This window comes from Pieris brassicae, chromosome 12 (genome assembly GCF_905147105.1).
Source record: "Pieris brassicae chromosome 12, ilPieBrab1.1, whole genome shotgun sequence".
In the NCBI taxonomy this organism is placed as follows: domain Eukaryota; kingdom Metazoa; phylum Arthropoda; class Insecta; order Lepidoptera; family Pieridae; genus Pieris; species Pieris brassicae.
In genome coordinates, this window is record NC_059676.1 from 1163870 (window position 1) to 1188959 (window position 25090).

General features: G+C 32.7%; 1 protein-coding gene and 1 long non-coding RNA gene across 2 annotated transcripts; both read right to left on the reverse strand.

Annotated features, from left to right (window-relative positions):
* Nucleotides 1-1876: 1876 nt before the first annotated feature.
* On the reverse strand, nucleotides 1877-3964 carry LOC123717180 (cuticle protein 1). Its single transcript, XM_045673050.1, has 3 exons — nucleotides 3903-3964; nucleotides 2390-2571; nucleotides 1877-2200 (listed from the first exon to the last, which is right to left on the reverse strand). The coding sequence occupies exons 1-3, from the start codon at nucleotides 3915-3917 to the stop codon at nucleotides 2122-2124; spliced, it is 276 nt and encodes a 91-aa protein (XP_045529006.1). The 5' UTR covers nucleotides 3918-3964; the 3' UTR covers nucleotides 1877-2121.
* A 16524-nt stretch (nucleotides 3965-20488) lies between these two features.
* On the reverse strand, nucleotides 20489-21938 carry LOC123717302. The gene is made up of 2 exons (XR_006754795.1): nucleotides 21304-21938; nucleotides 20489-20616 (listed from the first exon to the last, which is right to left on the reverse strand). It is a non-coding gene; the product is annotated as an uncharacterized LOC123717302 (long non-coding RNA).
* Between the last annotated feature and the right edge of the window lie 3152 nt (nucleotides 21939-25090).

Below are 25090 nucleotides of genomic sequence, written 5' to 3' on the forward strand. Positions count from 1 at the left end.
CAGCTGTTCGTGATATTGGTGTTGAATTATAATAGCTATTCCTTTCCGAGCGTTTAATTTTGATACCATAATTCCTAATTAGACGACCTAATTAGCAACCGAATCTTATTAATTAGTCCAACATTGGTTACATTACACTTAAATCATTCAGGGTCGGAATAAGATTCTACTGATAAGTCTTTACCTTTATGTTTCTTAGTAATCATAACAATCAAATATACAGTTACAATTTACAATTTTACAACTACGTAGTAATAATAAAAATAATTAAAAATTAATAAAAATAAAATTATAACAAATTTAAAGAGATTGGTCCCTGTGGCAGTGTAACTTTAGCGCTGGCAGCATTTCCTCGCTGTATTGCGATACTCATTCGTTGAGTGAGGAAAGCACCAGCTCTGGGGTCACCTGTACAGTCTATCAGGCGCCAACTAAAATTAGCGCATGTGCACTTGAACCCCATGGCCCAAGAATCTCCAAAGGGAACAAAATCGAAGTTGAAGGAAAGACTTGAACATTTGAGCCGTCTGTTATTTTCCATCTGCTCAGCAGGCTGAGTAGATGCAAACCGAGTCAATTAGTTAATATTATTATTGAATTGTGACTTAATTTTTGTCTCAAAAATAAAGGTTCTTTTAATAACCTTGCTTTTATCTTTATTATTCTCTAAATTACTTAATAATATTATACAAATATGTGTTGTGCTTATACCAATACTTTTTTAAAAGTATAGACTCAAGTTGCGACTCAGTCCTATAGGTAAGTAAAATTATTGGTATTGACATATAGGAGTAGGTACTCCACTAAACTACATGCAAAAAAGAATAATTACCAGTCGAGTCAATTCAAATCATTTTTCAAATAGGCCTATTAAATAGGCATTTTTAAAATTCGCTACAAGTTAAATATATTTAAATAAATTACTAGGTGCCCCTTCCAAATTACAAACTGGAGCCCCTAGTTCCATATAGAGAAGAATAGGTAAGAATATCTCTACTTAGGTGCTCTTTTAAAATATATTTACAATATTTTCTATAGGATATGATTTGTTAAGACCTTGTACCTAGAACAAAAAACTACTATTCAAAAATAAAATATGCACCTAGTGTTCTAAAAAAACTATGCAGTAGATATTATTATGAGGATCACAGATTTACAGTTCAATAATAAATATGTAATAAATTTAATTATTTCGAGCAAATGTCCAAATTAAATGTTTACGCTTGTGTTGCATTAAAAATTGCATGAAACGTCGCTATGGATCGCGTGCGTCGATTAATGCAATATTGTTTACAAACACGACAAATTTCAATGAAATTCAGGTCAAAATCGATTTGGGCGTAATTTTACCTAACTCACTTGCGTGAATGAATTGAAATGGAAATCGTACATTTATAAACAATTTTAAAGAGATTTTTGATATTTTATATTATTTATATAATTAAAATGTTTCCGAGTACAACAATAACTATAAATTAAAACAGATCGACCATTTTTCCTTTATAGTCTTAATTAAGCAATTGTCATTTCGCGCGGGAACTCGGCGATCGGATACTCGCCCTTGCAATACCAAATACGATGGCAATTTGGAAATGATGGATGCGTCGGTAATTACTATCACGTACACTGCCCATTTAAAGTTGTGATGAATGAATAAAACACCTTAAAATGAATGTTGAATGTTGAAAAGGCTATCTTCGATTGTTTATACTTGATATATTATATCTTGGCCGTTCTTTTTTATTATTTTGGCTTAAACATTTTGTAACAATTTATACGATATTATTTTAAGTGGTAGGTATTAACCATTATGACAAAAATAGATATGGGTAAAATAAAAGATATATTTTGAATAACGTGTTTATTTACATTTTTACAGTTTTTTTACAAAACCAAATGCTCAGTATATAAAACTTATTTTGAACACACGAATTATTTACATTTTAGAGTTATGGCAGTGAATTTGCAATTACGCTGATTTTATACGAAACTAAAAGTAATTTGATAAAGCCAAGATGAAATTTGGCATATCACTTCAAAAGTTTAGTGATATTTTCGTAAAAAATCGGGTATTGTCAAGAAAACGGTCGGGTTTATTTGGAGTGCCAATAGTTAAACTGTTCACCAACAGTATGGGTAATTTGGGCAGGACGCAGGGTTCATACCAGCAGGATACTCACGAGCAGCGGCGGCGTTGGGGCTGTAAAGTTATGTTTAATGATTACTATAGCTATCTCTTAAGCATTGAAAAACTCTTAAATGTTGAATTAATGGATGTAATTAATTTATTTTTCAATTCGATAGCGAAAGTTCGAAAAAATCAACTCATAATTCAGTTCAATATCACGGCCTTGTAAAAGAACTATGTTGTGATGCGTGATACACTTACTCAGCGGGTGCTACAGGCAAAATGGATGGGTTGTAGACCCACTCAGGGATGGGTTGACCGTCGGGTGTGAAGCGAGCCAAGGTATTGACATCGCAGTAGGGGTAGTTGGGGCAGATGGCTGGGTGGACTCCAGCGGGGTACTCGCGGGCCAGCGCTACCACGGCCAAGGCGCAAACGATGAACTATAAAACAAGTTGTTTTTGAGGTTTTATTTTGTTAAGGATTATCGTACGTTTACAAAGTATAAGTAAGTACGGAGGCAGAAATACAACAAATAAAGTAAAAAGTTCAGAACTTGCCGTACAGACTTCTGATTTAAAAAAAATTGGTAAAATAATATAATTAGGGTTCTATATAAGTTACGATCAACCATTAAACAATACTCATTATTTCAAATTACTAAACTACGATAGTATCTGCGGTAGATATCCGCCAGACATTATAAATACATGGATAAATCAATTTATTAATACGCGACAATTGATTCTTGAATAATTTGAGTTAAATTCCACGCCCACGTTATGATTTAGTCCGCTCATAACAATGTCAGCAATTTGACATTATTTGCTAATTATGCGCATAGAGTTGCGAATCAGAAATCGGATAGCTGTATTAAATCGCGTCTAGTTTTCAACCACATCAAATGCCACAAACCAGAGACATTGACTTTTTAAATTTTGTTCGCTTTTTAGTGTCAATTGTCAAAGTAGATAATTAAAAAAATATTTACTTAAATCATTTTTTAAATTATGATGAATAGCTCAATTGTACTTTTGTTATTTTATATTTAAGCAAGGTTTCAAGTTTTATTGTAATTTCAATGCATTTTTAGGAATACAAAGTTGTTATGTGATTTTAATATAGAAGTTAAATTGAAACCCACCACCACCAAGGCTTACCAAAACTTATTTTGACCGAATCAATCGCTAAAACCATACATATAAACATTTTTTTACTGTTCCGCTATAACTCTACAATAATTTGCGTAATTGTCTTGACAGTAATTTTTAATTAAATATTCGTGTCACACCTGCTGTCACCTTGCGCCTACAATTAGCTACTTTTGATGGTATGAGGAACGATCTCAAGGCAAGTTTGAGTGGGTGATATATTATTAAAAATTCATTTACGTTCGAATTATTTTGGATAATTTTACTGCACATTAAGTATCAATGTATTCATGAAAAGGCTTTGAAATTAATAATGCAACAATTGTTAATCTTTTGAATGAGAATTGTACTTAATTTTATTATTTAGACGCTATATTATATGTAGATATATTAGAAATATATGTTTTTTTTAATAAAAATATGTGTTTTATACGGCGAAAATTGTATGAAGCTGAATTTATTAACGTCAAAATATCATAATAATTAATGAAATGTTTACTACGAATTTAGTATCTGTTAAGTACCATTCGTAAATGACAGAAGCAAGTTCTAACACAACTTGAACACACGAAATTCATTCAAATTGGTTAAGCAGTTAATCCGTAATAAGAAAATAGACTCACCAGTTTAGCGTACATGTTGTATATCCTCTCAACTTTCGAATGAGACTGATGCCTTCAACAACATCGCCACTCTATTTATACTCTGGCGATCAGTTTTCGAGCCTGTTCTATTTAAGTTTATCATTTTTTCTAAAGGAAATCGCTATTTTAAAATCAGAGGGCACACACGTAGTCAAAATTCATCGAAAATTTTGGGTTTTTAACATAGTCAGGTTTCTCAGCATTTGCTAGCATCGTTAAGGCAACATTGGTATTAGCCCCATGGCCCATATGTATTGCATCTACCACGGAAGAGTTGCGGTCACAGGGGCGGGTTGTGGGTTCAATGGTAGCGTCAAAACAATTTTGGCACATTTCGTTTTAAATTAATACATTGCGTAATAATAATATATTTCGTATGTGACCCATAATTACCACAACTAAAAGTTATTGAATACCTTGTATGATATAATATTACGCATATACAAGATATATTGTACGAGATGAATTTGTACAAGTATTTTAATTTTTGGTCACTTGCTCTAAAACAAGAAACGTCGAAGGCTCGTAATAAGTGTAATTAATATATTTGCTCGTAATGAATTACGCGTTAGTTTGAAGTGAATATATTGTCTTTGGAACACATTAAAATAACGTATATTTGACTCATTTTCTTTAAAGCAAACGTGGAAAGCAAAGCGTAATATTTTTCATTGTTTAGAACGATACTATTTTTCGAGTTTTCGTATAATTTATTTTGTATATATAATCAAGCACAGAATATTTATTAATTACGGACAAAGAAAAATTCATTATTACGCAATTCAAAGCACGAACTTCAGTTCAGTTAATATACTGAAATATTATAGGTTTTAAAAAGTAGGAACTACATAAAGTTCTTAGATATTTTTTCTATAAATTTATTATTCTCTTGATCTGCATTGTTAGGTTTGGATATTTAGTTATATGTGCTCCCGTAAATATATATACAAACGTCTCCCAAACTGAAAGTCGTATAGAAATTATTATTATAAATCTATTATTGATCATCGATTCTGGCGTTTGAGGTAAGTGATGTAAAGCGTAGTTCTATTTCTAAATACAGTCAAAATCGGTTATAACAACATTGAAGGAACTTCTCGTATTTGGTCGTAAAAACCGATAGTCGTAACAGTCGATGACGTTATTAAGTACCTACCATTAGGTAGAATTGTATTAACATAGAATTCAGTCGAGACCTTTGATTTTGGTCAATATAACCCATATGTTGTTCTAAATGATGCCGTCTAAGTGTTATTTTCCAAAAAAATTAACTACTACTGTTAGTGCTACACTAAAGTTACAATATTTAAACCATTTTTAAAACCATATTTTTATGCCATTACTGGTTTAAAAATTTCGTGTCAGTCAAATAATTGTAAATGTTTAAATATATAAAATAACTTAAGTATAAAAGTATGAATTTTATCTATTTTGCTTGGTTAGTTTAACACTAAAAAATGTGTGTATGTATTCGAATACTACACTACGCTACAATAAGCCCATGTCATTATGTTTTACACAATTGACCTCCAACGGAGTGAAGGCCTCCTCCAAATTCTCTCCTCTCAATTCCTCACGACAATTTTCTATTTCTGCCTTGATATCCCTTTCATTCCATCTTTCCGTTTCTGGTGGGCATCCTATCATTACATCCCTTACTTACGTTTGTTAAAAGTTTCGGATATACTCAAGCTTTCACGTTTTTAATAAATAACTTAATTTTCCCTTTAAAGTTCATAACTTAAATTATATTATTTATGGAATGCCATAGCAGGAGAATCAATTGGTTTTTATGCAAATAAGGAGTTATTATGGTACAAGAAGAGGTTAGAAATAATAAACTTATTACTAAACTAGCTTGTTACTTGTCTCTGGGAAATTAATTACTTTGTAAATTCGACTGCCACGAAAAAGTCTTATAGATTTTCGGGTAGTGTATGACACTCATAAACAAAGTGGTTATTTATTGGTAAAACAATTGTCAGAATCAGTTCAGTAATTATGTTGTCATTTTTTATTTATGGTCCAATGTTTTTCAGATAAGAAACTTATAGTAGGTCTCATTAATTTAAACAAATTATAGGTCGAATTACTTCTTCCGATTTCTTTGAAGTCGGTTAAAAAGGAAAATATTTTTCGACATGCGTCGTCGGCCATTTAAAAATTTATTTGGATTACGAAAGGAATTCCTACGAACTACTTCAGTAGTTTTCAAAGACTTTATATTCACACCGCCTTCATGTCTGACAAATATCCACGAAGAAAAATTATAAAAATACAGCTATTATTAATTAAAATAAAACTAGGAGGCTTTAGCGCGGAAATTATGCTTCTGGCTTAAACATCTATTTACTTTATCTTCAAGAAATATAATTGACACAAGTAATAAGCCTCACACCAGATTTGTATGTCAAAGGATATCGTTTTCAAATGAAAAATGCCAAGCCATGTAAATGTTATTATTGTTTTGTCAATTCTCTTAATAAAGTAGAACATTATTAAAATATAACCATCGCTAAAAAGGAGCACAAAAAATTGTTAATAAGCAATAAGGTCGTCCGTTGTATCGACTGCGTAATTTGTTTTGCACAGTGGCAACAGTTTAAACTCCCTTTTAAACCTGTATTAATGTTTTTTCTATAGAACTGGGAGCAAACGACCAGAGGCTGATGTTAAGCAATACCGCCGTTCATGAACACACACGAGAAGTCTTATAAGTCCGTTATGTGGAATTTGATACTATTTAAGTATGATTAACTGATTTAGACTATGAGTTTAATTCCGTTAATACTTGTATGTCCATTCCTGTCCGGAAATTAATAAGTTCTTTTTTGCTATGTCAGGTTGAGAACAGTCTAGCATTAAAAAAAATCGGTTCAGTTGTTTTTGAGATATCCTCGCATTTATGGGAATAGATAGTGTATGTATGTTCAATTGTCCATATAGTAATCGTATCTAGTTTTTTTTTTAATAAAATAGGGGGCAAACGGGTAGGAGGCTCACCTGATGTTAAGTGATACCGCCGCCCATGGACACTCTCAATGCCAGAGGGCTCGCGAGTGCGTTGCCGGCCTTTTAAGAATTTGTACGCTCTTTTCTTGAAGGACCCTAAGTCGAATTGGTTCGGAAATACTTTAAATAATAATTTCGGCCATACAATGCGTAGAGGCGATGAGAATTTGGTGAAACTGATCGTGGTTGGTAAAACAGAAGGCAGATGACGTGGCCGTTCATCAACCAAAGACTCATTCTTCTCAAAACTGTACAAACGGTACAAACATAAACCGGTGAAAACAGAAGCTTCCATGCTGACCACGACGCTCAGACGTGAGCTGCCGATTAAAGAGAAATATATATATATAGTAATAATTATGAAGTTTTTTACGCAGTTAAATTACGCTAGCGTATAATAATTGTCCTTTTTATATTTCACAGTCCCGAGAGTTGAACTGGCTACCTTGTGTCCTTGCATTTCCGACATGACCGTAATCTCATATTGACGGATGCGTCAATATACAATATTAATGTATGGTATTAAATGCTAAGTGGGAAAACGCCCTTGATTTTAAAACATAATTTCACGTCGGAACTCAAGTCAAAGAAAGGTTTTGATTACTGACATCATTTTAATTAACCTTATTAAATTTAATTTTGTATTGTCTTGCATTTCTGTTTTTTTAAATAATTTTTATTGTTTCAACCATTGTAGTCAAGACTTTCCCATACCATTTCAAGTCCTTCAAAAAAGAACGTACCAAGAAAAATTATTTTTTAGGTTGACATAATATTTTTTTGTATAGGAGAGCTAAATTGGCGGGTGACTGAAACAAAGACATTCACCGGTGTGTAGCTGAACTTTATGGGAATGGCTCTCTTGTATTTGTACCGAAATATTTCTACGGGCAACACTAGTTGCGCGCCAGAGAGTGCGTTACAAATTATCATAATTATACCACGACTCACTAGTAGCGCTACAACCATTTTAGATCCGGGCCTCATATTTTTGAGTCTCTTCACTAATTATTTTCTTTCTAAGAAGTGGGTCAGCCTTCTGAGCCTGACACGCTCTCGATTGGGTCGTAGGCATGCCAGCCTCACGATGTTTTCCTTCACCGTACGAGCAAATATTAATGTGTACATAGATCCATTGGTGCACAGCTGAGGTTCGAACCTACAATCTCAGGGATGAAAATCCCACGCTAAAGCAAGGTTCATGCTGCTATGTAGGAATGACTGTAATTACTTCTGTACGTCTTTATTAATTTATCATTATTGCCATCCTTATCACTCACTATCTTAATTTCAAAATAAATTCAAAGGTGAACAATTAGCTACAATCATCTCTAAAGGGCCCTAAGAACGGAGACTAACCTATAATATATTCCTAGACACTACAAAAAGTTTATATTATGTAAAATATACAATGAATATGTAGGAAAATGTATTAAGATATAATCCATATTAATTATCTGTGCCCATTGCTAATTGAGCTATGACGAAGTTATGATATCTGATCAACAAAAACTTGTATGTTACCGTTCGACACGTAATAATTCTTATTTTATATACGACTATCGGGTCCTATCCTAAAATTATACTATAAAATAATTTTTCGTTTTTTTTTCTATGTATAAGTTTTAAGGAATAAATCAATTCCAACCTTTTTACCCGTTCTCCAAGACTGGCTTCAATAAGATGTATCGATTCAAGTACATTAATTGTCAAGTATTAATTATAACAGAGGCACACAGCTTTGAATTATAAAATGTTTGATAAAACTTTTCATTGTGCGTGAATTTATATTTTGTGAACGAAACTTAGTTTAGCCTCAGCCATGTTATCAAATAATTTCTTTTCTGAAAACTGGCGATCATTACCGTTTGGTAGGATCGTTAGAGTATCCGATTTATTTATACCAACTTCATTAGAAAACCCATTTGTTAGATGCGATGTTGGATCAAAAAGAGTTCAGTTATAAAAAGAGGTTATACACAGTTTTTCATATCTGGACTTATCCGGAAGGCCTCGACTGAGAGCCGATTCTACAATAGAAAGTCCCTAGTAAACTTTAGTGTATTTGTTATATTAACGAGAGCCTAAATACGCCATATATACATATATTTTAAAAAAAATCTAAATCATTCATTCATTTAGGTAAAACGATGTACTATAATGAACGTCAACAAAGAAATACATATTAATGCTACTAATTTTACATTTACTGCCAGTTCTCAAATCAAGGACGTAGAACGGACGAGAAAAACTGGCAATAAACTCTCCGCAACTCTTTTTAATTGCCAAGTAAAGTTTTGTTTTACACAATATTTGTAAGGAGCTGCAACCATTACTCCATGTTCCACATGACATACATTTATATCAATTAGACTATTTTAGCTGCAACACATAAATTATGTATATCAAATTGTTGTTCACTGAATCATTTCCAAGGTACAAATTAATAGGTGAGTTATTATCATTCTAGCTTAAGCCTACGGCTTAATGACAAGATGCAGATTGTCTATGTAAAATATCATCTAACCAATCCGTAAAGCAATCCTAGGAAGATGCGCTGTTTGCTCCATCATTACCAATGTAGGCGCCATTCCTAACAACAATTTCTAAATATTTAAAAAAAACAATAAGTTTTGAATAATATAAAAATAAAATTGATTGGAGAATCGATAATATTTACCAATATTCAGGTTATTCTAAATGGCCTATACTATAGTTGTATGCATATTTTAACACCAAAAGAACTACCCGTTATTGAAGGCCAGTATTTTTAGAAATACGATATGAAGTCAGTTGTTCTACAAAAGAGCGTTTTGTATATTGTTCTATCGCTTTGTGGAACCAGCTGAATTTAAGTATTTCCGGACAATATATTCTGGCAATGTAAGTGTCCATGGGGTGAACATTAGGTGAGCCTCCAGCCCGTTTGCCTTCTGTTATATATACAATTTTTTTTTGTAAATTTTCTGAAAATGGAATGATTCTATACGAATCCGAATCATTACAGATTGAACATCCATATCGAGCCACAGACGCTTGAACATGTACTTAACATAACTTATGACCTACTATGGGCACAGCTTATATATGGCATTCCATACACGTCCAATAGTAAACCAAGGAGGTTTCGGGTTTTTTGTTTTGTCCCTATCACTCTTGAGGAAATCAAAAGTGACAGACTAATTATTGGTAGGAATAAAATCGATAGAAGATAAAAGCAGCGATAACAATCTCGGACGTAATTCTCAACTTTTTAATATAATCGAGATGACATTTACAGAGCGAACCAAACTAGATATAATTGCTCTTTAAAGAGAAGCTGCATTTCAACATTGAATGTGTATTACGAAGTAAATTGATGCGGTAATATAAAATCATTTATTCTTAACGTTGAACGCGTTTTGCTAGTAAGGTTGCTGATATAAAGACCGTAACTTTCACACCATCAAGCACAGCCGAATTAGGTATAACGTATATAGTAATATTTGAACCTTTTTGTATATTATAAATTCCATCTTTGTCTATATCTTTAGTTTAATTTTTTGTTATATATAATGAATGAATGAAAAAAAAATTGTCGAAATTTTTATCCGTACCTCCGAGAAAGTAAATCTTACAGTTCCAACTTGCCAATGTAAAAGCAAAAGAATTTATTACTACATATAGCATCGATACACGATTTTATATTCACAAGAGAAACACAATTAATATACACGTTCTTCTCTACTCATATCAAATTAACAGCCTGAAGCTTGTCCACATAGGCAAAAATTACATCCTCTCTATCATCTTATCGAACCTACTCTCACTCTCTTTTCTTCTAACTTACCCTGTGATTGCTGTCTGTAAATTATTCTAATTTTTGTATGATTAAGATTGTACAAGTTTCGCAGTTTATTTTATATAACAGGAGGCAAACCGGCAGGAGTATCACCTAATGTTACTAGAGGGCTCGCCAGTGTTGGCCTTTTGCGAATTAGTCGCAAAATACAACTTGCGGCTTGTAGTTGGAAGAGCTCGCTAACAAGCGATATGATATAAACCTATTGATTAATTGGGGAATTTTGTTTCTTGCGAACAAAAAAGTATAAAATAAATCTATTTAAAAATACCACATCCACAATTCGCACTTACCATCAACACTCCTTCCGCATTCTTATTCAGAGCACTGAATATAATTTTATTCATTTAACTTTTAAGCCCAAATAAGTGTTAATTAACATTTTAACTTGGCCATTAACCATGTTTAAAAATTGCTACCGTATTAAGAATGAATTTCTAACAATTGTCGTGAAAAAGTTAGCCCGAAGGTTTAATTTTGCCGCTCCTGTGGAATGAGAATTGTTGGCCTAGTAGCGTGAACGTGTGCCTTTGAACCCTGAGGTCGTGTTATCAAATCGCGGCTGTGCATTAATAAATTTTAAAAATTTCGCAATATCAAAATAATATTGCAAAAAACTTCGAATTTGTTAATAGGAAGGTAATCCAATCAAATGGTAACAAATGGTAAACTTTTAATTTTAACGGTCATCTTTCGTCTAATAACATAAAGGTACGAAACGTAACTTTAGTTAATTATATTCAATATCGATTATAGTCATTAAGTACTTACCAATAATATTAATCAAGCTAATGTATACATTATATATAATTAGTGATATAAACAGTATTGTAACTTCTTGGTAAAAAAGTCGTATGCCAGACGTAGGTACATTTTTGTATCTACTACCTTTTAGTAGCAACTACCAACATACAGAGTATTTTGTTATGCTACTCATGGAGACAGTCGCTTTTCCGGAATAATATGTAATCTCTTCATAAAAACCTTCCGAAATTAAAGGAGCAAATAAAAAAACTTCTTTTGGTGCAGCCATCTTCGAGTTTTGTGCTTAGCAACATGTTTTGTGATATCGAGATGATTAATAACTATAATGACGTTGTCAAACATTCTTTTCATACAAAATTGCCGGCCTTGCGTGATGAGCGCTACTAGAAGGTTCTGAACGTTCCAGCCGTACATCTAATATAATAATAATAATAAAGTCCACTTATTTCGAATCTTTGATTGATTCTTTCTTCACTCGTTAACCTCCAACCAGCATTTTCAAAATGTCTTACATACATCAATTGTTACAGCAGGAAGTGTTTTGATAAAAACATTTTGTAAAATGGTTATATTTTATTGGGTCATATTCAGTTTCCAGTGACATTTACCACACTGAATCACTTAACACATTTCGTTTGCAAGAATGTTTGCGTTTATGTCTTATTTAACATGTAAATTGTATCATTTACGTATTATAAGTTACTTCTGGTATTTATAGTATAGAGCGCTCATTTGTGTTAATAAAACAATTAAATAAAGTCACAGGTCGTGTATTTACACCATTGAAAGCAACTTTGTGACTATGAACACTTGCTCGTACAGAGAATGATAATATCGTGAGAGTGTCTTTTGCTACCACTGGCTTCTACTGGAGCCAGGAGTTCGCTAACTTATACACTCCTGGTGGTCCTGGGTTCATATTCCGGTAAAATACATTTATGCGTCTGCGCCTGAAGGCAATCGCTTAATGTAAATAAAACATACGCCGAAAGACCCATGACTTGACGACAGGCGCACGCGCTCTATTAGATCGATATCAATTATGTAGTTGTATGTTAGATATTTAATTAAAATATGCAATTATGTTATGTATATTTGCATATGCATAGCATACGCTAATATTGTAAGCCGATTAGGTTTTAATTTCTGTATGTTCATAAGCATAAAAAAAATATATACGATAAATATTCATTTAGGAATCGTTTAAGGTCACAGTGGGGCTGTAAGGCTGTGAGTCTATGGATCTCACTTCCTGCCTCTTGCTTAGTTCCTTCTCTATCTTCCCTTAAATCTCTACTGTGCAAGCATTATCTGTCCACATCGTATTCCTAATTTTCGAACTAACTAAACCAACTGAAATGGTCGTGGTTTTATGTAATTTTTCTTTGTCTACATATGTTTTAATTGCTATGCTGATTTGTATCATTTATGGTTATCTTGTAGCTTTGCAGTTTTTGTACTCATCTTATTTATTTATAAAAGATCGCTTGAAACGAAAACGCCGTTGGCCTCCTTAATTTTATTTATTTGTATTGTACTATATTATTTGCAATGAAGTGTAAAATAAAATATTATACATTTAACTTAAGTCTTTAAATGCTAATAAGAATAAAAAATACCTCCCTTTTAAAATAAAAATAAAAACAGCCTTTACAACATAAGTTTAGGGACATAAGCTTATAATATATATAAGCCTTCATTCACACATGCTATTGACATATATATATATATAGTAAATTTTATTACTGTAAGATGTGGCCGCTGTTCAGGTGAAGGCCTCCACCGAGTCCAGCTACCCCTTCGATCCCGTCATCCCATCACTCTATTGGTCTGCCCTCGTTTATTTATTTTTTTTGGATTCCATTCCATTCGGTTACTGTTTTGGACTGTCATCAGATAACGGGCAAACGGGCAACGTGTCCTGACCTAAGCCGCTGAGCAAAATATTGTTTACGTATATATAAACTGGAATAAGTCTTATCTTAAAGCAGACATATAAGTACTATCTTATAAGGGTGAAAAATAAATCAAACAGATAAAAGACCAGAGCAAATGTCGCTAGTACGGGAAGTGTATCGTTGAATCCGGGATAGGCCGAGAGGTAACTCATTTTAATTGCGTTAAACTTGGGATAATTCTACATGTCTGTAGGTCTTGTGTAGAATATTTATATATAGTTTGTATTAAAGTACTTATTCAAATAATTTTAATTAAAAGGCCGGCGTTAAATCAGGCGAGCCTCCTGTTTAATAAACAAAAGTCAAAATCATAACATACCTAATGAATCAGAAAATTACTTAACAGAACAAAAATGTATGTAGCATTTTCGATCATATTTCACTAACGCTGTGATAAAAAATACTGAGAATACGTTGAAACAGTTAAGCCAATGTAAAAACACTAAACGAGGTTATATATTTAAAGTTATTGCTTTTTAAGACAGAAAACATGGTGTGTATGTAAAAAACATTGTAAAGAAAAGCATAGTTTAAAATTGAAGCCGACACATGAATGAACTTTCTAGATTTTATAGACTTTTTTTTGGTAAGCAGATTTAAATCTATTTATTTCGTTAGATCTGGTATTATACTTGCTTAACGAATATGTATCGCAATACAGCGAGGAAATGCCAGCGTTAAAGGTACACTGCCATAGGGATGAAACTCTTTAAATATGTTTAAATTTTATATTTATCAATTTTTTCTTATTATTAATATGCAGCTAATAAAATAATGTATATGTGTGTTGGAAATAAATATTCTTATTTCATCGAGTATCTTATTTATTTGTATCCAAGGTGATTGCAATGATAAAATATGTGTTTTATCTACTAAGTATCAATGTATATGTTACAAACAATCATTCTACTGCAGATATAACATTAAAAATATATATTAGCTGGTACACTAGAGCGCGCAGTGGTTTTCTCTATATTGCTCTAAGGGCAGCGATTTCGCGGGGCAGGTCGCCAACACACTACTGTGACCAAGTCATGATTCTTACGGGTCTCCTAACAGCTGCGGAGCGCTATAGAACGAACAAAGTGGAGAGATACCACTAGCAGAGCAGCAGGTACTTAACAGTGACAAAACCTTCAGCAATGAAGAATATGACTGAGAAGATACCGAAAATAATAAAGATTTCTTATAAGTAGGTTTCTTTTTAGCTTACTCTATAACTCTATGCCTGACTATGCCTACTACTCTATTTACGAGTATATTATCTTTACAGAAAATTATTGCCATAAAATGTTATGGCAACTAATTATTATCCTTTGGCGTTGCGTAGAGATGTGGGGTCACTCTGCATCTTCTACCGCATTTACCATGGAGAGTGTTTAGAGGAGTTGTTCGGATTAATACCTGCAGCTGAGTTTCAGCATCGGACATCGAGGCAAAATACAAAATTCCACCCGTATCACCTCGACGTCCGACGTTCCACGACTGAGCGTTTCTCAAGGCAATTTTTCGCGCACCACCGCTATGTGGAACCAGCTGCCCACTGAAGTATTTCCGAACCAATTCGACTTAGGGTCCTTCAAGAAAAGAGCGTACAAATTCTTAAAAGGCCGGCAACGCACTCGCGAGCCCTCTGGCATTGAGAGTGTCCATGGGCGGCGGTATCACTTAACATCAGGGGAGCCTCCTGCCCGTTTGCCCCCTATTTTATAAAAAAAAAAAACTTTACCAATAATTGACGAATGGCTATATCACGAAATGACCATGCAATAAAGTCAATATTATAATTTTATTCAATAACTTAACTGTTCTTATTATTATGACATTATGATAATTAATATAACATATGAAATGCGTTCGTGACTTCGATTAGGTATTTTTAGCGTTCTTAAAGGTTTCTGGCCTACGTATATTACCTAAAATATATAAAAAATTAACTTAAATATTTATTACGGACAAATTTATTAAATGAAAATTTCCTTATGATGTCTGAGAGCAATTGTAGAAGGCGTATCGTAAAATAAATGTATACCCATTTTAATAAATAAACTATAAAGTAACGATTGTTTGTACACTAACCTCGTAAACTTATTACAAATTGCTAAATTAATAAGGAATTATATCTTATCAAATGTCCCTGTAAATAAATCGCTTGAATTTATCGTCCAACTCCTGGACTATAAATGTAAAGTGCCGACGGTATAATTAATTGGTAGGAGTTATGCAACACTTCAAACGCCTTAGAGTTTACTCTTCATAATGTTTGATATTGGCAAATTGTTTATGGTTATAACAGAACCACCACTAGAAACACCTCGAGTAGTTAGGCGGTAGGAGATTTGTATATCTTCTCCTATTTACTCTGTGTCTTGTGACCATAGGATTCGTGCTAGAGCGCTCTCTCTATCGTTCTGCTATTTCATCATAATATTTGATATTGGCAAATTGTTTATGGTTATAACAGAACCACCACTAGAACCACCTCGAGTAGTTAGGCGGTAGGAGATTTGTATATCTTCTCCTATTTACTCTGTGTCTTGTAACCATAGGATTCGTGCTAGAGCGCTCTCTCTATCGTTCTGCTATTTCATCATAATATTTGATATTGGCAAATTGTTTATGGTTATAACAGAACCACCACTAGAACCACCTCGAGTAGTTAGGCGGTAGGAGATTTCTATATCTTCTCCTATTTACTCTGTGTCTTGTAACCATAGGATTCGTGCTAGAGCGCTCTCTCTATCGTTCTGCTATTTCATCATAATATTTGATATTGGCAAATTGTTTATGGTTATAACAGAACCACCACTAGAACCACCTCGAGTAGTTAGGCGGTAGGAGATTTGTATATCTTCTCCTATTTACTCTGTGTCTTGTAACCATAGGATTCGTACTAGAGCGCTCTCTCTATCGTTCTGCTATTTCCTTCTATAGCAAGGTTGTTACCCACCACAGAAGATATGAGCTGAGCGCACCTCGGACACTCCACCAACGTATTCTGTGCCGTGTCATCATTTACTCCACACTTCAAGCAACAGGTTCCCGTACCGTCCATCTTCATATCAAAATATTTATGGTAGAAACAATTACAGCACATAGAGAATATTATAGTTAGACAAATAGTGACATACATTCATTTAGACAGTTAGAATGTATGTTTTTATCGTAAACGGATAAATCGTCATAATTTGCAATTGAATCTTAATTTTCGTTAATTAAAATAACTGTGCTGTTACTGTGTATTTAGTTTGACGAGACATATTTTATTTGGTTCATGCTCTCAAAGATAACGTGTTCAAATTAGGACAATCAATTACTTAAGAAAATATGCTAGAAAAGGACATACACGTGTGAAAATGCCACGAAAAGTTAAAACAACACAGGGTCCCTATGCATGCAAACAAGAGACAATGAAGTAGCACACTCCCAAGGGAACTTTTTCTATAGAAGACGTCGCATGAGTTCGCCAATTTACAATGTAAATACATTAATAGCACTTAGGTAGGAATATTACAAAGCAAAAAAAATAATAATTAACGAAATGATTCTATGAGAAACAACTATGGGTCACTTTCTCCTTAATAAACATACATTTGTTCTAGGTGCAACAGTCAGTCTCTTGGGCAGAGGCTGTTTCAGCGCAGAGGGATTTGTCACCCACATAGTCCTGGAATACTGTGGCTGTGGCTACCCAAGGAATAGAAATCTTCGGACCAGTGAGGTCGCTCCGTGAAGCCTGCGAAGTACCTAGGAAACTTCTGAGCTTTTGGAACGAACAAGACTGGCTTAATTAGCCAAGATTTAACGCACAACGGACTAAATGGTCGTTTATGTGCGGAAACTGAGTTCCCACTACATAGAAACAAGGTGTCAGTGACACACAATATCCACTTTTGAGTTTAACACATGCCAGTTTCCTTACGCTTTTCTTTTTCTGTAATTTGTAGACTAGTTTTTATATATTCGCATAAATTACAATATTGATTGGCACATAAGTGAATAATACTCTCCGCGATGAACCAGTACCTACTGAGGACCGTCGTATGCGCACTGTATTTAATGTCAAGGTAGAGCAAGGTTGTACTTGGATTGCACTCGGTAACCACGTCTTAATGATCTATAGGACATTTCTATTTAATTATGAACTAATTTATAAGTATTTTACATAGTATTCATTCAACATTTTTTTTAACATAGTACAGTCAGATTGAAGTTGAAAATATATTTTATTATTCATATAAATAAATAATTATAATAAAAATGCAGCTAAAACAATATCTGAACTGATTTTATAGATCTGATAGCGTAACTTGTATTTTGTGAACAGCACTATTACTCTATAATACAATGGATGATTACGATACCAATGATAAATTAAAACTAGTTCGCGACTAAGCACTCACCAGTCATCTGTCTGTATGAGTCTGCATGATGGCTGTAAGAGTATCAATCAGCAGCAGTGTAACATCAGACGGTTTATAAAAAGACAGCTAGAAATGGAAAAAAAAATTCCCAATAATAATACGTAGTTAACACGTTTCCTATAACATTTTAAAAGTATAGTCACCCTACAATTGTTAAAAAGATCAATTTGGTGTACATGTTTTTGTACATTCCACGCAGTAATGTCGTTTAATGTATTCATTCATTTGTTTTTGTGAAATTGATCGGATTGATTTATCTAGTTCGTTTATATTAAACACAATTTTGTATTAAGATAAAGTTGCTAAAAGCTTCGTGAATGCGGATGGAATAAAAAAAACACTTTAAAGATTTCACTTCAACATTGACCAAATGCTGGCACGGCTCACGAGGCTGCACCAAATTTTAAGCTGCAAGCTGAAGATGCGTGTCTCACAAGAGTAATTTTAAATATTAGGTTGGGGAAAAAGTCTTTTCGCATTATAGTATGTATGAACTTGTAATAAAATCTCTTTGGCTTATACTATTTGTATCTGGCTGGTTTTGGTATCATTAAAAGTTTAAATTTTAAAGGAGATAATTCCAAATTCAAATTAGCAAAATTTGTGATTTTTATTTATTTTTCGTACTGAAAGATGAGTGAATCTAATAAAGAATGTAAATGTAATTAAACTATATTTAAATTTATGAAAAGTGAATTTTCTTAAAAAATGCGATGAAACTTTTTCCCTAACCTATTATGTGTAATTAGATGTAAGTATGATAATCAATAAATCAGAATACGGCTCCTATCGAAGTGGCAAAGACTCCTTCAAGACCTTAAGTATCATGGTAAGCCTGCCTGGTAGTGTTGAGAATATATAAGGTGGTAGGCCACCTTGAACTCGTAGGGCTCCGTCTATTACCTTAGGTCTATTTGTGCAGAAAACCCGTACATATTTATATATTCACTATTTGTGTTAGGGTACATGTGTAGGGTTGCTAATACATACACTACATATACTATGTATAGTAGATACTCCTGATATTTGTTTTAAAAAATCAGGGCAAACGAATCGTGGCCTCGTCCATAAAAGCTACCACACCACAACCCCTAGACATTGCCAGCTATTAGGTAAAAGTATAATAGAAAAAAATCCTACAGAAATATTATACAAATTATAATAGTTCGAGTCTATAAACTTTTTTTTACAGAGCTACAGATACTTACAGACTTCTGTTCTCATACTTCTACAACTTGACCCACTATTAAATTTAAATCCAAAAGCTAATTCGATTACAATCAATTTTTCAAAGTGAAATTGGTCAAAGACTTTCTAGAAAGAAAATTAATTCATGAACATTCGTATCTCCTGAGGCAGGCCGAAGAGAACGAAATACGTAACAAAAGACACTAAAACATATTTTCAGTTAAAGCTAAATATTGTAATAATTGATATATTTACATCATTATAAATCACGTGCCAAGAGATAACGCAACGTGTTAACCAAAGTGTGGCGATGTTGCCAAAACATAATTATTGGATATCCTATGAAACAACAAAAAAACTTTCTAGGTTTGTCAGGAAAGTGAAATTGCCTGTAAACTGGGTGTGTACACGCGAAGGCTAGGCCAAATTTTATTTATATTAATATATCAACTTTATCTTGTAATAGCAGGAATTAAAATAAATGTATGACTTTAGACCGAAAATTTCAAAAGACGAATAACTGGCCAACCTGTCCATTTCAGTAGCCTGTTTTTTTATAGAAAAGGGGGTAAACGGACAGAAAGAATCATCTGATGTTAAGAGATACCACCGCCCATGGACGCTCACTGGCTTAAAGAATTGGTAAGCTCTTGATGGGACCATCGAATTTAGAAGTACTTCAGTGGCTAGCCGGTCCACATAGTGGTGGTATGCGGAAAAAACTGCCTTATTGAAAGCTCAGTTTTGGAACGATGGACATCGAAGTGTGGAAATTTCGTATTCTGCCTCGACGTCCGTCTCGAAACTTAGCTTTAGGTAATCTGAACAACTTCTTCCAACACTCTCCACGGTAAATGCGATAGAAGATGCCTAGTCTACTGCTATATATTTTACTTACATGTTTAATAAATAATAATTAAAATTCGCGCCATAAAAACGACGTTTAATATTTGTTTAACTTTCGGAGATTAAGGCTCACTTCGGAGTAAGATCAGTGGTATTTACCGTTTACTATACTTAACAAATCTAAATATATTATTTTAATAACCAACAATATGTGGACGAGGTCGTTACTATTTTTTTTAATATCAAGGTTAAGCCGATGGACGCTGGAGACTGACAATTCGACAAGACCTTGGCTGAATTCGGTCAAAAGGAAAAAGGTGGTAATTGGGAGCACCGCAGATGATTAGGATTCCACACACAGTATTCCACAGTACACAATTTTCATAACTTATGAAAATATTATATCTAAACTATTGTAAGAGTCTGACGTATTAATTATTTTTACTATTTCTCATACAATTAATGATTTCCTTGTCGAACAGCATTGTATAAGCGTTAGTAATGGTCTCTTCTAGAATAAATAAAACAATATTCACATGTAAGGAAGCGGCTTTATTTTGTGTGTTTATTTAGGGTACTGGCATCTCATTCTTCGGCTGACAGTGAGGACATTGCCCATAGACCACGGTAACCACCGTAAGAGCCATAACGAGGGCCAACTGAAACAGAACAACACAGTTATAGGCAAATCTTCTTTAATCTTCCTCTTATAAAACACTATACGAGTTAAAAATGAAGGAAGTTTCCAATTTATCGTGTTTTGTGGAATTTAGATTTTACTGAGCGGAGTGTAGCGTGTGATTCTTAACCCGGAATTCAAAATATTATTATTATTAACATTATCTCACAAGGTAAAGGAAATATCGTGAGAAAGCGGATATTTTAGAACCTCAAATATCCCATTGTATTAATAAAAAAAACTTTTAAATTATCAAAGCTAATTAAACAGCTGCTGATGAAGCGCACGTCTGGATTATTATTGTTAAGCTTTGACATTAATAAAAACTATAGGTTTCAAAGAAAAAAAGAGGATAAATAATCAATAGAAGGAAACGTTATAACTTATTTGTTTTATCCTTTAATAAGCCAAAATTGAGAATAACAAAGAATATTTTGATGAATTTGGAATACAATAAATTATTATAAAGAACTTACACAAAAAGATTAACACTTTGGACGACAATACGGAAGAAGAAAATGACCTACAACTTTTAAACACGATATTTTATTTTAATCATTTTGAACTATCAAACTTATACCAATAGCCTTGGCCGTGCAATCCGAAACAATTATTCAAGAACAAACTCCTTGTTAAAAAAAATATATAACTAATAAAAAATATTTACCACAATTAAGTTTTTCATTCTTGCGTACTTCAATTCTCAATGAATAATGTGCGTGGTTGGAAGTTTCATTATTAATATTATGATTATGCATAGGAAATCGAGTATGACCATCAACCATAAAAATAAATTAAATTAAATATTCAATTATTTTCGGTACTTTAAAGAGAAATATTACTTACGGTTTGTGACTGCAAAGATCGTCATATTTACAAACGGTTTTCGTTTGAAATCTGGGTTTGTTAAAAATATCGAACTGCCTCGTTTGTCAAGTGAGCATTAATGAAGAGGCTTAGAATGAAGCCTGTTTTGAGCCTGAACATTTTTTACCGCTATAATCGTTACCGCTCTCGAAGCATGTTTATTGAATTATCAAATTAAAAACATTATTTCTATGTTAGCCTACGAACTTTACAGCCAACCTTTATATGCTCGGCATTTTTGTCCAAGAGATTTCTGATATAAAATACGAGGTGGTATGGTTAGGTTCTGCGATATGAAGCTTATAAACCGGGAGATAGTGACACAAAATAGAGGGTCATTTGTATGGCGGTTCTTCAGGGGTCTTATTACGCAATGAAAAAAAGAAAAATGATGGCCATAGCGCTGTTACCGGCCACCTAATCGCGTAGTAGAACTCGTCGGATTAATTCCGAGTGTCAAACGATTTGTTCCACAAAAAATCTAGTATTTTCCGATAGTCCATAAAAACATAATAAGATAAGGCAGCAGTGTCAATACTTCTCCGATGCGACATACAGCCCGCCATCCCGACGCGAATTCGTTAATTAAAAAAAAAAACAACAATATGTACCAGGCTAATTTTTGCATCGTCAATCATCGTCGCGCAACCATTTAAGAAAATCACCATGCCATACTTTTCGAACGGTTCCAAATGGCTTATTTATTCGACACGTTTCAAAAATACGACTGTACAATACGTAAAATAATTTCTAACAGCATGGGACATTATTCCGTTTGATTGGATACAATACTACATACAAAAAAATATCCCGGATTGTAAACATGGGATGGATAAATGTGAGACTTAAGCCAAGAGGTAAAAAAAATTGACGATTTGTACGGCATTTGGATTTTTAGAAAACATATGATGGAATGTGACCATTATTATATTTACTTCTAATAGAGGGATTAAGGCTTCTGTAGTTCCGAACATTACTATAGGACGTTATAGTTACACTAAATTCATTTATTTAATAAACAATTTAATATGTCGTGTTTCCATCCGCATTGGTTTCTCCAGATATTTTTAATTTACCAATGTTCATCTACAAAAAATAAACACAGAAACATTTATCTTACTATACAAAAGCTATGTAGCTCACTTAATTGTACCTAGGCCAGGTACAATTAACATACCATCAGAATATTTATAAAAACGAGCTACTGAAATAGAGAAAAAAGTATAAACACAAAACATGTGTAGCTGTTATACTCGTACATACTGTTAATTTTTAGTGCATGCAGTAAAAAAACGTTTAGCAATAAACTAATAAGGAATAATTGCTAAGAAAATCAATTCGTATTTCTTCATGCTTCTTGTTATTTGTGTAAAAATTAATATGTAGTGGTGGGTATATAAAACACAACAAAACTCAATGCACATAATATAATCATTACAATAATAATTCCATTTATATAATTTTATAATATTCTTATTTCTATTAAAGCTGGCGTAGATTTAGTTTGGTTTCACCGCAATTCGCTAAATTCATCTACATTACAACAAATCCACTATAGACGTGATTTTAAATTCCTAATAAAAAAATATAAATCAAAAACAATTTCAATATAATAGAAAAACAAAATAAATATTGTATAATTATTAAAATAACGAAATTTAAAATCACCCTAAAGCTCATAAATACCCGTATTCGAAAATGTAAATTATTTGAACCAGAATCAAGACCTGTCAGAATTTATATGTATTTTAATCTTCGACAGCTTTCTTCCAATACATTTCAAAATACGGACTAAAATTGTCAATTTAATTAAATTACAACCATTTTCTTATTCCGTGTAAACCTTTTAAAAATATTATTTCAAATTATATATTTTTAACTTTTAAAATTAAAAATTCGCTAAATTGACTTAGCTTAAAGCTTATGATAACTCGGACGCAACGGTTTTCCTTACAATTTGTTATGGTTTCTAAGGAATGGGTAGTTTCGGTATTTCATTCAGTTCCAAATTAGAGCACTTACTAACCTTGGTTTACACAATATACTAGGAAACCATGCGTATACCATGCGGAAAACCATGCAAAGATTCTCGGTTCGGTACGCCTCCATTTTATTTTTTTAATTAAAGTATTTATTTTAAGAGTACTTCAAACTCCCGTATTAAAGTTAATAGTTGCTACTTAATTAAATTGACAAATTATGGTTATAAACTTCCATAACACACATACATATACATTACACATAAAATTTTAGCATATGGTAACATGTAATTGGTAATGAAAATTGTGATTTGATACGAAATATGATGATGGCACCACTGTGTACTGAGCCGTTAAATACAATATATATTTCGAAATTTAACTAGCTCCCTCAATAATAGACTTGACAAGAGAGTGTAGAAAACACGTATTTAAAAAGTGTAATGGACAAAAAATTATTTATCAAAAAAGTAATAAGTAAATTTTTTTACGTGATCGTATCACTATCTTGAAGTTACTTTCGTCGGAATTCAATAATGACAATTAACACAACTTGACGCTTGTTTACGTGTTTGTGCGACGCCATCTTGTCGCGGGAAGCGTTTTGGCGGGTTCTTGAAATTACAATTAGTTTGAACTAAAAACAACAATTTGTGTAGGTTCTATAGTCACTAAAAATAATCTGAGATAGTTTTTTAGAATCCTAACAAATAGCCTATTTAGATTTTAAGTAGCCTACTAATCATTAAACCCGTTTGAAAGTAGCGCCATCTCACACTCGACACAAGAACTAATAATGCTCCACGATAGAGTGTCATCTGTCATATAATTGGGGTACCAGTTGACAAACTATCCTTGGACAAATAGAGAACAGTGCTGACACTCTACAATGCAGATAAATAACGATGTATGAGTATTCTCGCGTTTTACATTTAAAACATCTTCAACATTAATAACACACTTAGATATTTATAGCAATAATAAACTTAACAACAAAACCCGTTTGCTTAAATAATAACTTACAAACTATAATTATTTTGCAATATATTTAATGCAATTTAGATGTTACAGTAGAATTAGAATGGCTTTGTTACATGACAATAATACGTGTCTCTGAACATATACCCTCTTAGATTAGACGAGTTGACAATTGTCAATATTTGTAATAATTTGTATTTGTAATAATTGTTCGTAATTCGTAGATATTATTTTTTGTGTAATAGCGACATTTATTTTATTTTTTAGTACAGTCCAAAGCGTGTGACAATGGACCATTCTAACACTAATTACATTCTGAGATGACAATCTTTTCAAGTGTAATGAGATCAAAAAATCATTTACATTTAGCGGACGAAAGCTTATTTATCTTACGCATAAAAAGCATTTAATTCTAATTACATTTAATTCGGATACACTACCAATATAGTAATAAACATCATATAGTAAAATATAAACATTTCAAAATGGTTTTTTGAAAGCTCGTGAATCTATTGAAAACATAAAATAACATTTAAAAAATCTCTGTGAGCTTTATTTTTTTAATAAAAAAACTTTTGCAGTCGTTCTACTGTAACTATAAAAAAGTATAAAATAATATTAAATATAATA

Coding starts and splice junctions, on each gene's coding strand:
- LOC123717180 (XM_045673050.1), bottom strand. Junction 2,201..2,389: donor TTGCCTGTAGCACCCGCTGA/GTAAGTGTATCA, acceptor ATAACTTTACAG/CCCCAACGCCGCCGCTGCTC.